This window comes from Numenius arquata, unplaced genomic scaffold (genome assembly GCF_964106895.1).
Source record: "Numenius arquata unplaced genomic scaffold, bNumArq3.hap1.1 HAP1_SCAFFOLD_1767, whole genome shotgun sequence".
Taxonomy (NCBI): domain Eukaryota; kingdom Metazoa; phylum Chordata; class Aves; order Charadriiformes; family Scolopacidae; genus Numenius; species Numenius arquata.
In genome coordinates this window covers 1-10729 of record NW_027415003.1, presented here as the reverse complement: position 1 = coordinate 10729, position 10729 = coordinate 1, and the positions used below count along the sequence as shown (strand labels likewise).

Below are 10729 nucleotides of genomic sequence, written 5' to 3'. Positions count from 1 at the left end.
CCTTTTTACCCAATCCCCGCCCGCCTCGTCGTCCCCGCCCCTTCCCCCCCTCCGCTTCCAGCCAATAGGGAGAGGCCACGCCCTTTCTTAAGCGCGACCCCGCCCCGCCCGCCGGGCTCAGAACCAAGATGGCGGCGGTTGCCGGGCTCTCCCGCCGCGGCTCCTCCTCCTCCCGGCGGGTACCGGCCCTTCGAACCGGCGGCGCTGGGCCTGGACCCGGGCTGGCGCCTCACGGGCTACGGGGAACTGCGGGGCTGAGGCTGTAAAGTCCCGCAGGAGACGCTGCTCGGCTCCTGGCGGGACTGGGCGGCAGAGAGGGGCGGCGGCGGGAGGGGAAGGGCCTGAGGCGGCGGCGGAGAGCGGCGGAGCCCCGCGCTGGGTGAGGCCCCGGGGGGGGGGAAGAGGATTTGGGGGGGGTGAGGCCTTGGAGGGGGGGGAATGGGGGCCTTTGGGGGGGGGGGAAGAGCCTTTGGGGGGGGGGGAAGAGGATTGGGGGGGGAGAGGATTTTGGGGGGGTGAGGCTTTGGGGGAGGGGGAAGAGGAATTGGGGGGGGGGAATGGGGGCCCTGGGGGGGGGGAACAGAATTTGGGGGCGGGTGAGGCTTTGGGGAGGGGGGAAGGATTTGGGGGGGGGAAGAGGATTTGGGGGGAGGTGAGGCCTTGGGGGGGGGGGGAAGGATTTGGGGGGGGAGTGTGAGGCTTTGGGGGGGGGGGAAGGTTTTTGGGGGGGAAAGAGGCCTTGGTGGGGGGGGAGGATTTGAGGGGGAGTGAGGCCTTGGGGGGGGGAAGAGGCCTTGGGGACACCAAGGGGGGGGCAACAGGGACCTTGAGCACACGGGGGGGGCCGTGGGGGGGGCACAGGGACCTTGAGGACACGGCGGGGGGGGGCCTTGGGGACACTGCGGGGGGGTTGAGGACTTTTGGGGGGGGGAAACGGGGATCTTGAAGACACGGGGGGGGGAGAGGGGACTTTGGGGGGGTCTTGGGGGACACGGGGGGGGGGTTGGTGACACGTGGGGGGGGGCAAAGGTCGCTGTTGGGGGGGGGGGGGCAAAGGTCGGCGGGGGAGGGAAGGAGGAAGAGGAGGAACCACGATGGGGGGGGGGGGGGGAGGAGCTCAAAGTGGGGGGGGCAGGTAACAGCGGGGGGGGGGGTGGGGGGGGGAGAGGGGGGTGTCCCCAAGCTGGGGGGGGCCCCCCCCTTGACCCCCGTGTCCCCCCCCCCTCGAAGGCGTGGGGCTGGACTCGTGCGTGGTGCCCCTGCGCCACGGGGGGCTCTCCCTCGTCCAGACCACGGACTTCTTCTACCCCCTGGTGGAGGATCCCTACATGATGGTAACCCCCCCCCCGGGGACCCCCCCCCGCACCCCAAAATAAACCCCCCCCACCCCAAAATAACCCCCCCGGGACCCCCCCCGCACCCCAAAATAACCCCCCCCACCCCCAAAATAACCCCCCCCGGGACCCCCCCGCACCCCCAAAATAACCCCCCCACCCCAAAATAACCCCCCCTGAGACCCCCCGCACCCCAAAATAACCCCCCCACCCCAAAATAACCCTCCCCGGGACCCCCCCCGCACCCCAAAATAACCCCCCCACCCCAAAGTAACCCTCCCCGGGACCCCCCCTGCACCCTAAAATAACCCCCCCACCCCAAAATAACCCCCCCTGAGACCCCCCCGCACCCCAAAATAATCCCCCCTGCACCCCAAAATAACCCCCCCGGGACTCCCCCGCACCCCAAAATACCTCCCCCTGCACCCCAAAATAACCCCCCCGGGACCCCCCCGCACCCCAAAATAACCCCCCCACCCCAAAATAACCCCCCCGGGACCCCTCCCTGCACCCCAAAATGCCCCCCCCCGGAATACCCCCCCCCCCCCAAATAACCCTTGCATCTCAAACCAGCCCCCCCCATACGTGCCCTGTCCCCCCCAAACTGAGTTTTGCCCCCCCCAAACCCCTTTTTTCTCCCCTAAACTCCCCCAGGACCCCCCCAAACCCCCCCAGGACCCCCCCAAACCCCTTTTTTCTCCCCCAGGACCCCCCCATATCCCTTTTTTCTCCCCCAAACCTCCCCACGAGGGCCCCCCAGCCTCCCCCAAACTGAGTTTTGCCCCCCCAAACCCCTTTTTTCTCCCCCAGGACCCCCCCAAACCCACCCAGGGCCCCCCCAAACCCCTTTTTTCTGCCCCAGACCTCCCCCCAGGGACCCTCAAACCCCTCCAGGACCCCCCCAAACTGAGTTTTGCCCCCCCAAATCCCTTTTTTCTCCCCTAAACTCCCCCCAGGACCCCCCCAAACCCACCCAGGGCCCCCCCAAACCCCTTTTTTCTCCCCCAAACCCCTTTTTTCTCCCCCAAACCTCCCCCCAGGGACCCCCAAATCCCCCCAGGACCCCCCCAAACTGAGTTTTGCCCCCCCAAACCTCCCCAGGACCCCCCCAAACCCCTTTTTTCTCCCCCAAACTCCCCCCGAGGGACCCTCAAACCCCCCCCAGGACACCCCCAAACTGAGTTTTGCCCTCCCAAATCTCTTTTTTCTCTCCCAGGACCCCCCCAAACCCCTTTTTTCTCCCCCAAACCTCCCCACGAGGGACCCCCAGCCTCCCCCAAACCGAGTTTTGCCCCCCCAAAATCCCTTTTTTCTCCCCCAGGACCCCCCCAAACCCCCCTAGAACCCCCCCAAACTGAGTTTTGCCCCCCCAAATCCCTTTTTTCTCCTCTAAACTCCCCCCAGGACCCCCCAAACCCCTTTTTTTTCCCCCAGGACCCCCCCAAACCCCTTTTTTCTCCCCCAAACCTCCCCCCAGGGACCCTCAAACCCCCCCAGGACCCCCCCAAACTGAGTTTTGCCCCCCCAAATCCCTTTTTTCTCCCCCAAACCTCCCCCGAGGGACCCCCAAACCCCCCCCAGAACCCCCCCAAACTAAGTTTTGCCCCCCCCCCCAGGGCCGCATCGCCTGCGCCAACGTCCTGAGCGATCTCTACGCCCTGGGCATCACCGAGTGCGACAACATGTTGATGCTCCTCAGCGTCAGCCAGAAGATGACGGAGGAGGTGACACTCGGGGGACACCCCCCAGGTGGCCGAGAAGGGGGGGGGGGTTTCAAAGGGTGACACCCCCCCACCCCCACCCCCTTACTTTTTAATTTTAACCTTTTTCCTTCTTTTTCTTCTCTTTCAGGAGCGGGAGAAGGTGATGCCTTTGATCATCAAAGGGTTCCGGGACGCGGCGGAAGACGGGGGGACGTCGGTGACGGGGGGACAGACGGTCGTCAACCCTTGGGTCATCGTCGGGGGGGTGGCCACCGTGGTGTGTCAGCCCAACGAGTTCATCATGTGAGCGCTGGGGGGTACTGGGAGGGCACTGGGAGGGGATTGGGGGGCACTGGGAGGCACTGGGAGGGGATTGGGGGGCACTGGGAGGGACTGGGAGGGGATTGGGAGGGACTGGGAGGGAGTTGGGGGGCACTGGGAGGGACTGGGAGGGAGTTGGGGGGCACTGGGAGGGGATTGGGGGGCACTGGGAGGCACTGGGAGGGGATTGGGGGGCACTGGGAGGCACTGGGAGGGGATTGGGGGGCATTGGGAGGGACTGGGAGGGAGTTGGGGGGCACTGGGAGGGGATTGGGGGGCACTGGGAGGGGATTGGGGGGCACTGGGAGGCACTGGGAGGGGATTGGGGGGCACTGGGAGGGACTGGGAGGGGGTTGGGGGGCACTGGGAGGGGATTGGGGGGCACTGGGAGGGACTGGGAGGGAGTTGGGGGGTACTGGGAGGGAGTGGGGGGCACTGGGAGGGTATTGTGGGCATACTGGGAGGGACTGGGAGGGGGTTGGGGGGCACTGGGAGGGACTGGGAGGGGGTTGGGGGGCACTGGGAGGGGATTGGGGGGCACTGGGAGGGACTGGGAGGGGGTTGGGGGGCACTGGGAGGGGATTGGGGGGCACTGGGAGGCACTGGGAGGGGATTGGGGGGTACTGGGAGGCACGGGAGGGCATTGGGGATACTGGGAGGGAGTTGGGGAGTACTGGGAGGGCACTGGGAGGGACTGGGAGGGAGTGGGGGGCACTGGGAGGGCATTGGGGATACTGGGAGGGAGTTGGGGAGTAATGGGAGGGTATTGGGGGGCACTGGGAGGGACTGGGAGGGAGTGGGGGGCACTGGGAGGGTATTGCGGGCATACTGGGAGGGACTGGGAGGGGGTTGGGAGGCACTGGGAGGGGATTGGAGGGGATTGGGGGGCACTGGGAGGCACTGGGAGGGGATTGGGGGGCACTGGGAGGGACTGGGAGGGAGTTGGGGGGACACTGGGAGGGGATTGGGGGGCACTGGGAGAGTGGGGGGCCACGGGGGCAGCACTGGGATGGACTGGAGGGGATTGGGGGGGGGATACTGGGAGGGACTGGGAGGAATTGGGGTGCACTGGGAGTAACTGGGAGGGACTGGTTTGACTGGTGTGTGTCCCCCCCAGGCCGGACAGCGCGGTCCCCGGGGACGTCCTGGTGTTGACCAAGCCCTTGGGGACACAAGTGGCCGTCAGCGCCCACCAGTGGCTGGACAACGTGAGGGCACTGGGAGCACTGGGAGGGAACTGGGAGCACTGGGAGGGGGGGGGGGGGAAGACACACACACCCCCTGAACCACCTGGGTGGCCCCAAAGGGGACCTGGGGTGGGACCAAACCCCCCTGAGATGCCACCATGGGTGTCCCAACCCCCCCCAGATGCCACCAACCCCCCCCAGATGCCACCAAACCCCCCTGAGATGCCACCATGGGTGTCCCAAACCCCCCCCCCCAGATGCCACCAACCTCTCCGAGATGCCACCATGGGTGTCCCAAAGCCCCCTCAGATGCCACCAAACCCCCCCAAGATGCCACCATGGGTGTCCCAACCCCCCCCCAGATGCCACCAACCCCCCCAGATGCCACCATGAGTGTCCCAAACCCCCCCAGATGCCACCAAACCCCCCCAAGATGCCACCATGGGTGTCCCAACTCCCCCTGAGATGCCACCAACCCCCCCCAGATGCCAACAAGCTCCCCCAGATGTTCCTAACCCCCCCCGAGATGCCACCAACCCCCCCAGATGCCACCATGGGTGCCCCAAACCCCCCTCGAGATGCCACCAACCCCCCCAAGATGCCACCAAACCCCCCCTAGATGCCACCATGGGTGCCCCAAACCCCCTTGAGATGTCACCAAACCCCCTTAGATGTTCCTAACCCCCCCCGAGATGCCACCAACCCCCCCCAGATGCCACCATGGGTGTCCCAACCCCCCCCGAGATGCCACCAAACCCCCCCCAGATGCCACCAGGGGGGGTCCCTGACGTGTGTCCCCCCCCCGTTGTCCCCGCAGCCCGAGCGCTGGAACAAGCTGAAGCTGGTGGTGACGCGGGAGGAGGTGGAACTGGCCTATCAGGAGGCCGTGCTCAGCATGGCCACCCTCAACCGCACCGGTACGGCCGCTAGCCACCGGGCTACCAGCCACGGGGAGGGGTGGGGGGGGGGGCCACCAACTCGGGGACACGGGGCCAACCCTCCTTCAAGGCCCCGGGGCCACCCCTCCGTCCTTCTACCACGGGGCCACCAGCTTGGGGACGTGGACACGGGGCCACCGTCCTCGTAGCCACGGGGCCACCAACTTGGGCACGGGGCTACCAACTCGGGGACGTGGACACGGGGCCACCATCCTCGTAGCCACAGGGCCACCAACTTGGGCACGGGGCTACCAACTTGGGGACGTGGACACGGGGCCACCGTCCTCGTAGCCATGGGGCCACCAACTTGGGGACGTGGACGTGGGGCCACCGTCCTCGTAGCCACGGGGCCACCAACTTGGGCACGGGGCCATGGGGCCACTGTTCTTGTAGCCACGGGGCCACCAGCTTGGGGACATGGACATGGGGCCACCGTCCTCGTAGCCACAGGGCCACCAACTTGGGGATGTGGACATGGGGCCACCGTCCTTGTAGCCACAGGGCCACCAACTTGGGGATGTGGACATGGGGCCACCATCCTTGTAGCCACAGGGCCACCAACTTGGGCATGGGGCTACCAACTTGGGGACATGGCCGTGGGGCCACTGTCCTTGTAGCCACGGGGCCACCAACTTGGGGACATGGACATGGGGCCACCGTCCTCGTAGCCACGGGGCCACCAACTTGGGGCCACGGGGCCACAGTCCTTGTAGCCACAGGGCCACCAACTTGGGCATGGGGCTACCAACTTGGGGACATGGACATGGGTTCACCATCCTTGTAGCCACGGGGCCACCAACTCAGGGACATGGGGCTACCATCCTTGTAGCCACGTGGCCATTTTTCTAGCCGTGGGGCCACCATCTTTGTAGCCACGCGGCCACCACCCTACTAGCCAGGGAACCACCAACTTGGGGACATGGGGCCACCGTCCTAGCTATGGGGCTACTGCGTTACAAGCCACATAGCCCCCATCCTACTAGCCATGGGGCCACCAACTCAGGGGACGTGGGGCCACTATCCTTGTAGCCACAGGGCCACCGTCCCTCAAGCCAGGGGGCCACGTGGCCACTGTCTTAGCCATGGGGCCACCATCTTTGTAGCCACATGGCCACCAGCTCAGGAACACGGGGCCATCATCCCTCAAGCCAGGGGGCAACGTGGCCACTGTCCCAGCCACGGGGCTACCATCCTTGTAGCCACGTGGTGGCCCCCTGGCTAGTAGACTGGTGGCCAACTCGGGACGTGGGGCCACCGTCCTTGTAGCCACGTGGCCACCAACTTGGGGACATGGGGCCACCACCCTACTAGCCACGTGGCCACCAACTTGGGGACAGGGGGCCACCATCCTTGTAGCTACAAGGCCACCGTCCCTCAAGCCGGGGGGCCACGTGGCCACTGTCCTAGCCACGGGGCCACCATCCTCGTAGCCACATGGTTGCCCCTTGGCTAGTAGATCGGTGGCCAACTCGGGGACGTGGAGCCACCATCCTTCTCGCCACGTGGCCACCAACTTGGGGCCACCATCCTACCACGGGGCCGCCCTCTTCGTAGCCGCGTGGCCGCCACCCTACTACTAGCCCCGCTAGCCACGTGGCTACCAACCGGGCTCCCTTCTTTTTTTCCCCGTAGCCGCCGGGCTGATGAGGGCCTTTGGGGCCCACGCAGCCACCGACGTGACGGGGTTCGGGCTCCTGGGCCACGCCCGGACCTTGGCTAGCCACCAGCGGCAAGAGGTAGCCTTCGTCATCCACAACTTGCCCGTCATCGCCAAGATGGCCGCCGTCAGCAAGGCCACCGGGGGACGCTTCGGGCTACTCCAGGGCACCGCCCCCGAGACCTCGGGTATGGGAGGGGGGGGGGGACCCCAAAAATTAAGGGGGGGACCCCAAAAATTAGGGGGGGGGATCCCAAAATGAATGGGGGCTACCAAAAGTTGGGGGTGGGCAAGTGAATCGGGGGAGGGAAAAGAGGAAGTTTGGGGGGAGGGAGGGGGTGGGGGTTTGGGGGGGGGGGGGGGATCAGAAGTGGGGGGGGTGCCAAAAAGGGGGGGAACCCCAAAAATAAGGGGGGGACCCCAAAAATTAGGGGGGGGGATCCCAAAATTAATGGGGGCTACCAAAAGTTGGGGGTGGGCAAGTGAATCGGGGGAGGGAAAAGAGGAAGTTTGGGGGGAGGGAGGGGGATCAGAAGTGGGGGGGGTGCCAAAAAGGGGGGGACCCCAAAAATAAGGGGGGGGGACCCCAAAAATTAGGGGGGGGGATCCCAAAATTAATGGGGGCTACCAAAAGTTGGGGGTGGGCAAGTGAATCGGGGGAGGGAAAAGAGGAAGTTTGGGGGGAGGGAGGGGATGGGGTTTTTTTGGGGGGGGGGGATTAGAAGGGGGGGACCCCAAAAATAAGGGGGGGACCCCAAAAATTAGGGGGGGGATCCTGAAATGAATGGGGGCTACCAAAAGGTGGGGGTGGGCAAGCGAATCGGGGGAGGGAAAAGAGGAAGTTTGGGGGGAAGGAGGGGGTGGGTTTGGGGGGGGGGCTTCTGAATTGGGGGGGGGACCCCAAAAATAAGGGGGGGACCCCAAAAATTAAGGGGGGGGATCCCGAAATGAATGGGGGCTACCAAAAGGTGGGGGTGGGCAAGTGAATCAGGGGAGGAAGAGGAGGAAATTTGGGGGGGGGGCACCTTTTCCCACCCCCTAAATCCCCATTTCTCCCCCCAAAACCTTATTGTGACCCCCCCCATTTTTTTGGGGTGCCCTATTTGGGGGTCCCCCGACCCTGTGGCCCCCCCAAAAGTGGGGAGCCCCCCCTTAAACCCCCCCTTTCCACCTCCCCAAATCCCGCTTCCCACCCCCTAAACCTGCTTTTCCCACCCCCTAAATCCCCATTTCTCCCCCCAAAACCTTACTGTGACCCCCCCATTTTTTTGGGGTGCCCCATTTTTGGGGTCCCCCGACCCTGTGGCCCCCCAAAAGTGGGGAGCCCCCCCTTTAACCCCCCCAAACCCCCCTTAAACTGTCCTTCCCCCCCCCCCAAATCCCTAAACCCCCAGCCCCTAAATCGCCATTTCTCCCCCCAAAACCTTATTGCGACCCCCCCATTTTTTTGGGGTGCCCTATTTTTGGGGTCCCCCCACCCTTTATGTCCCCCCAAAAGTGGGGAGCCCCCACTTTAGCCCCCCCAAACCCCCATTCCCCCCCCCAAATCCCCCTTCCCACCCCCTAAACCAGCTTTTCCCACCCCTTAAATCCCCATTTCTCCCCCCAAAACCTTACTGTGACCCCCCCCATTTTTTTGGGGTGCCCTATTTGGGGGTCCCCCCACCCTTTATGTCCCCCCAAAAGTGGGGGGCCCCCCCTTAAACCCCCCCTTCCCCCCCATTAAACCCCCCTTTCCACCCCCCCAAATCCCCCTTCCCACCCCTTAAATCCCCTTTTCTCCCCCCAAAACCTTATTGTGACCCCCCCATTTTTGTTTTTTTTTTAAATTCCAGGGGGGCTACTGATCTGTTTGCCCCGGGAGCAGGCGGCTCGTTTCTGCGCCGAGTTAAAAGCCACCCCCCCCCCGGGGGGGGCAAGCGATGGCCACCAAGCCTGGATCATCGGCATCGTGGAGAAGGGACCCCGGGGAGCCCGCGTCATCGACAAACCCCGTCTCATCGAGGTCACCCCCCGCGGAGCCCCCCCCGCCAGCCCCCCCAAAACCCCCCCCGGAACGTTTTAGGGATTCCCCTTTACCCATCCCCCCCACCACCCTTTTTTTTTGGGGGGGGTTAATTGCTTAAATCCACCCCAAAAACATCCCCCCCCCCCCCAACCTCCCCTTCTATCCTTCGCACCGAGTGACGCCCCCCCCCAAAAGCCCACAATGGGGTGGGGAGGGGCCGATGAAACCCACCCCACCCCCCCCTTTAAAAAGGGGGGGGGGGGGGGTGGTGCGTGTGGAATTTCGGGGGGGTCTTGGTTTTGGGGGGGGGTGGTAAAAAAATGGGGTAATAAAGAGAAATTTAATGATTTTTCCCCCTTGGTTTTAATGGGAGAGTGGAAAAATATACACCCCCCCACACCAATTTGGGGGGGCACCCCTAATTTTAGGGGCCCCCCCAGTTTGGAAGGGCCTTTCCCAGTTTGGGGGGGGTCTTAGTTTTGGGGGGGGCGCAAAAAAATGGGGTAATAAAGAGCAATTTGATCATTTTCCCCTTGGTTTTAAGGGGAGAGTGGAAAAATATACCACCCCCCACCACCAATTTGGGGGGGGGCACCCCTAATTTTGGGGCCCCCCCTGCGATTCTGGGGGTCCTCCAAGTTTGGGGGGGGTCCCAGGATTTGGGGGGGGGGGTCTTGGTTGGGGGGGGGCAAAAAAATGGGGTAATAAAGAGAAATTTAATGATTTTCCCCCCTGGTTTTAATGGGAGAGTGGAAAAATATACCCCACCACCACCAATTTGGGGGGGCACCCCTAATTTTGGGGCCCCCCCTGCGATTCTGGGGGTCCTCCAAGTTTTGGGGGGGTCCCAGGATTTGGGGGGGGTCTTGTTTTGGGGGGGGGGGGCAAAAAAATGGGGTAATAAAGAGAAATTTAATCATTTTCTCCCTTGGTTTTAAGGGGAGAGTGGAAAAATATACCCCCCCCACACCAATTTGGGGGGGGCACCCCGAATTTTGGGGGCCCCCCCAGTTTGGAAGGGCCTTTCCCAGTTTGGGGGGGGGCAAAAAAATGGGGCAATAAAGAGCGATTCGATGATTTTTTTTTTTAATGAGGTGGAAACCCCCAGAACCAGCAGGTTTTGGGGGGCGGGGGGGGGGGGTGTTTCCCCCCCCCCAATTTAGGGCCCCATCCCAGTTTGGGGGGGCCCCCCTCCCAGTCTGGGGGGGAGGGGGGCATTCCCAGTTTGGGGGGTGGTGTGTGTGTGTGTGTATTTTTGGGGTGATTTCCTGGGATTTTGGGGATCACTTGATGCAATCCATGACGTGGATCTGGAGGGTGTCCATGTCGGGGGCTTTGTATTGGCACTTGGGGCAACAAAGATCGGGTTCTTCTTCGGGGGGGGGTCGCGGGGGGGGGGGGAAGCCCCCCAAAACCTGAAGGGGGGGACACGGGGGGACACTGTTACCCCCCTGTACCCCGACTTCGGGGGACGTTTTGGGGGGGTCCCGGCCCCCCAAAACACTCACCCCCCCCCCCCGGCCGGGGGTCGCAGCTCCGAGTGGCGGTTCCTCATCTCCTCCATCCGTACCCTGTTGGGGG

General features: G+C 64.2%; 1 protein-coding gene across 1 annotated transcript; it reads left to right on the top strand.

Moving 5' to 3' along the window:
• Positions 1–121: 121 nt before the first annotated feature.
• LOC141478336 (selenide, water dikinase 2-like) lies at positions 122–9503 on the top strand (the record flags this gene model as incomplete). Its single annotated transcript, XM_074167422.1, is given in 8 exon segments — positions 122–379; positions 1231–1334; positions 2951–3058; positions 3186–3340; positions 4476–4566; positions 5363–5462; positions 7116–7328; positions 8976–9503. Coding segments are annotated over 8 exon segments (1259 nt in total), but the record flags the coding sequence as incomplete, so codon positions are not given.
• Positions 9504–10729: the final 1226 nt, after the last annotated feature.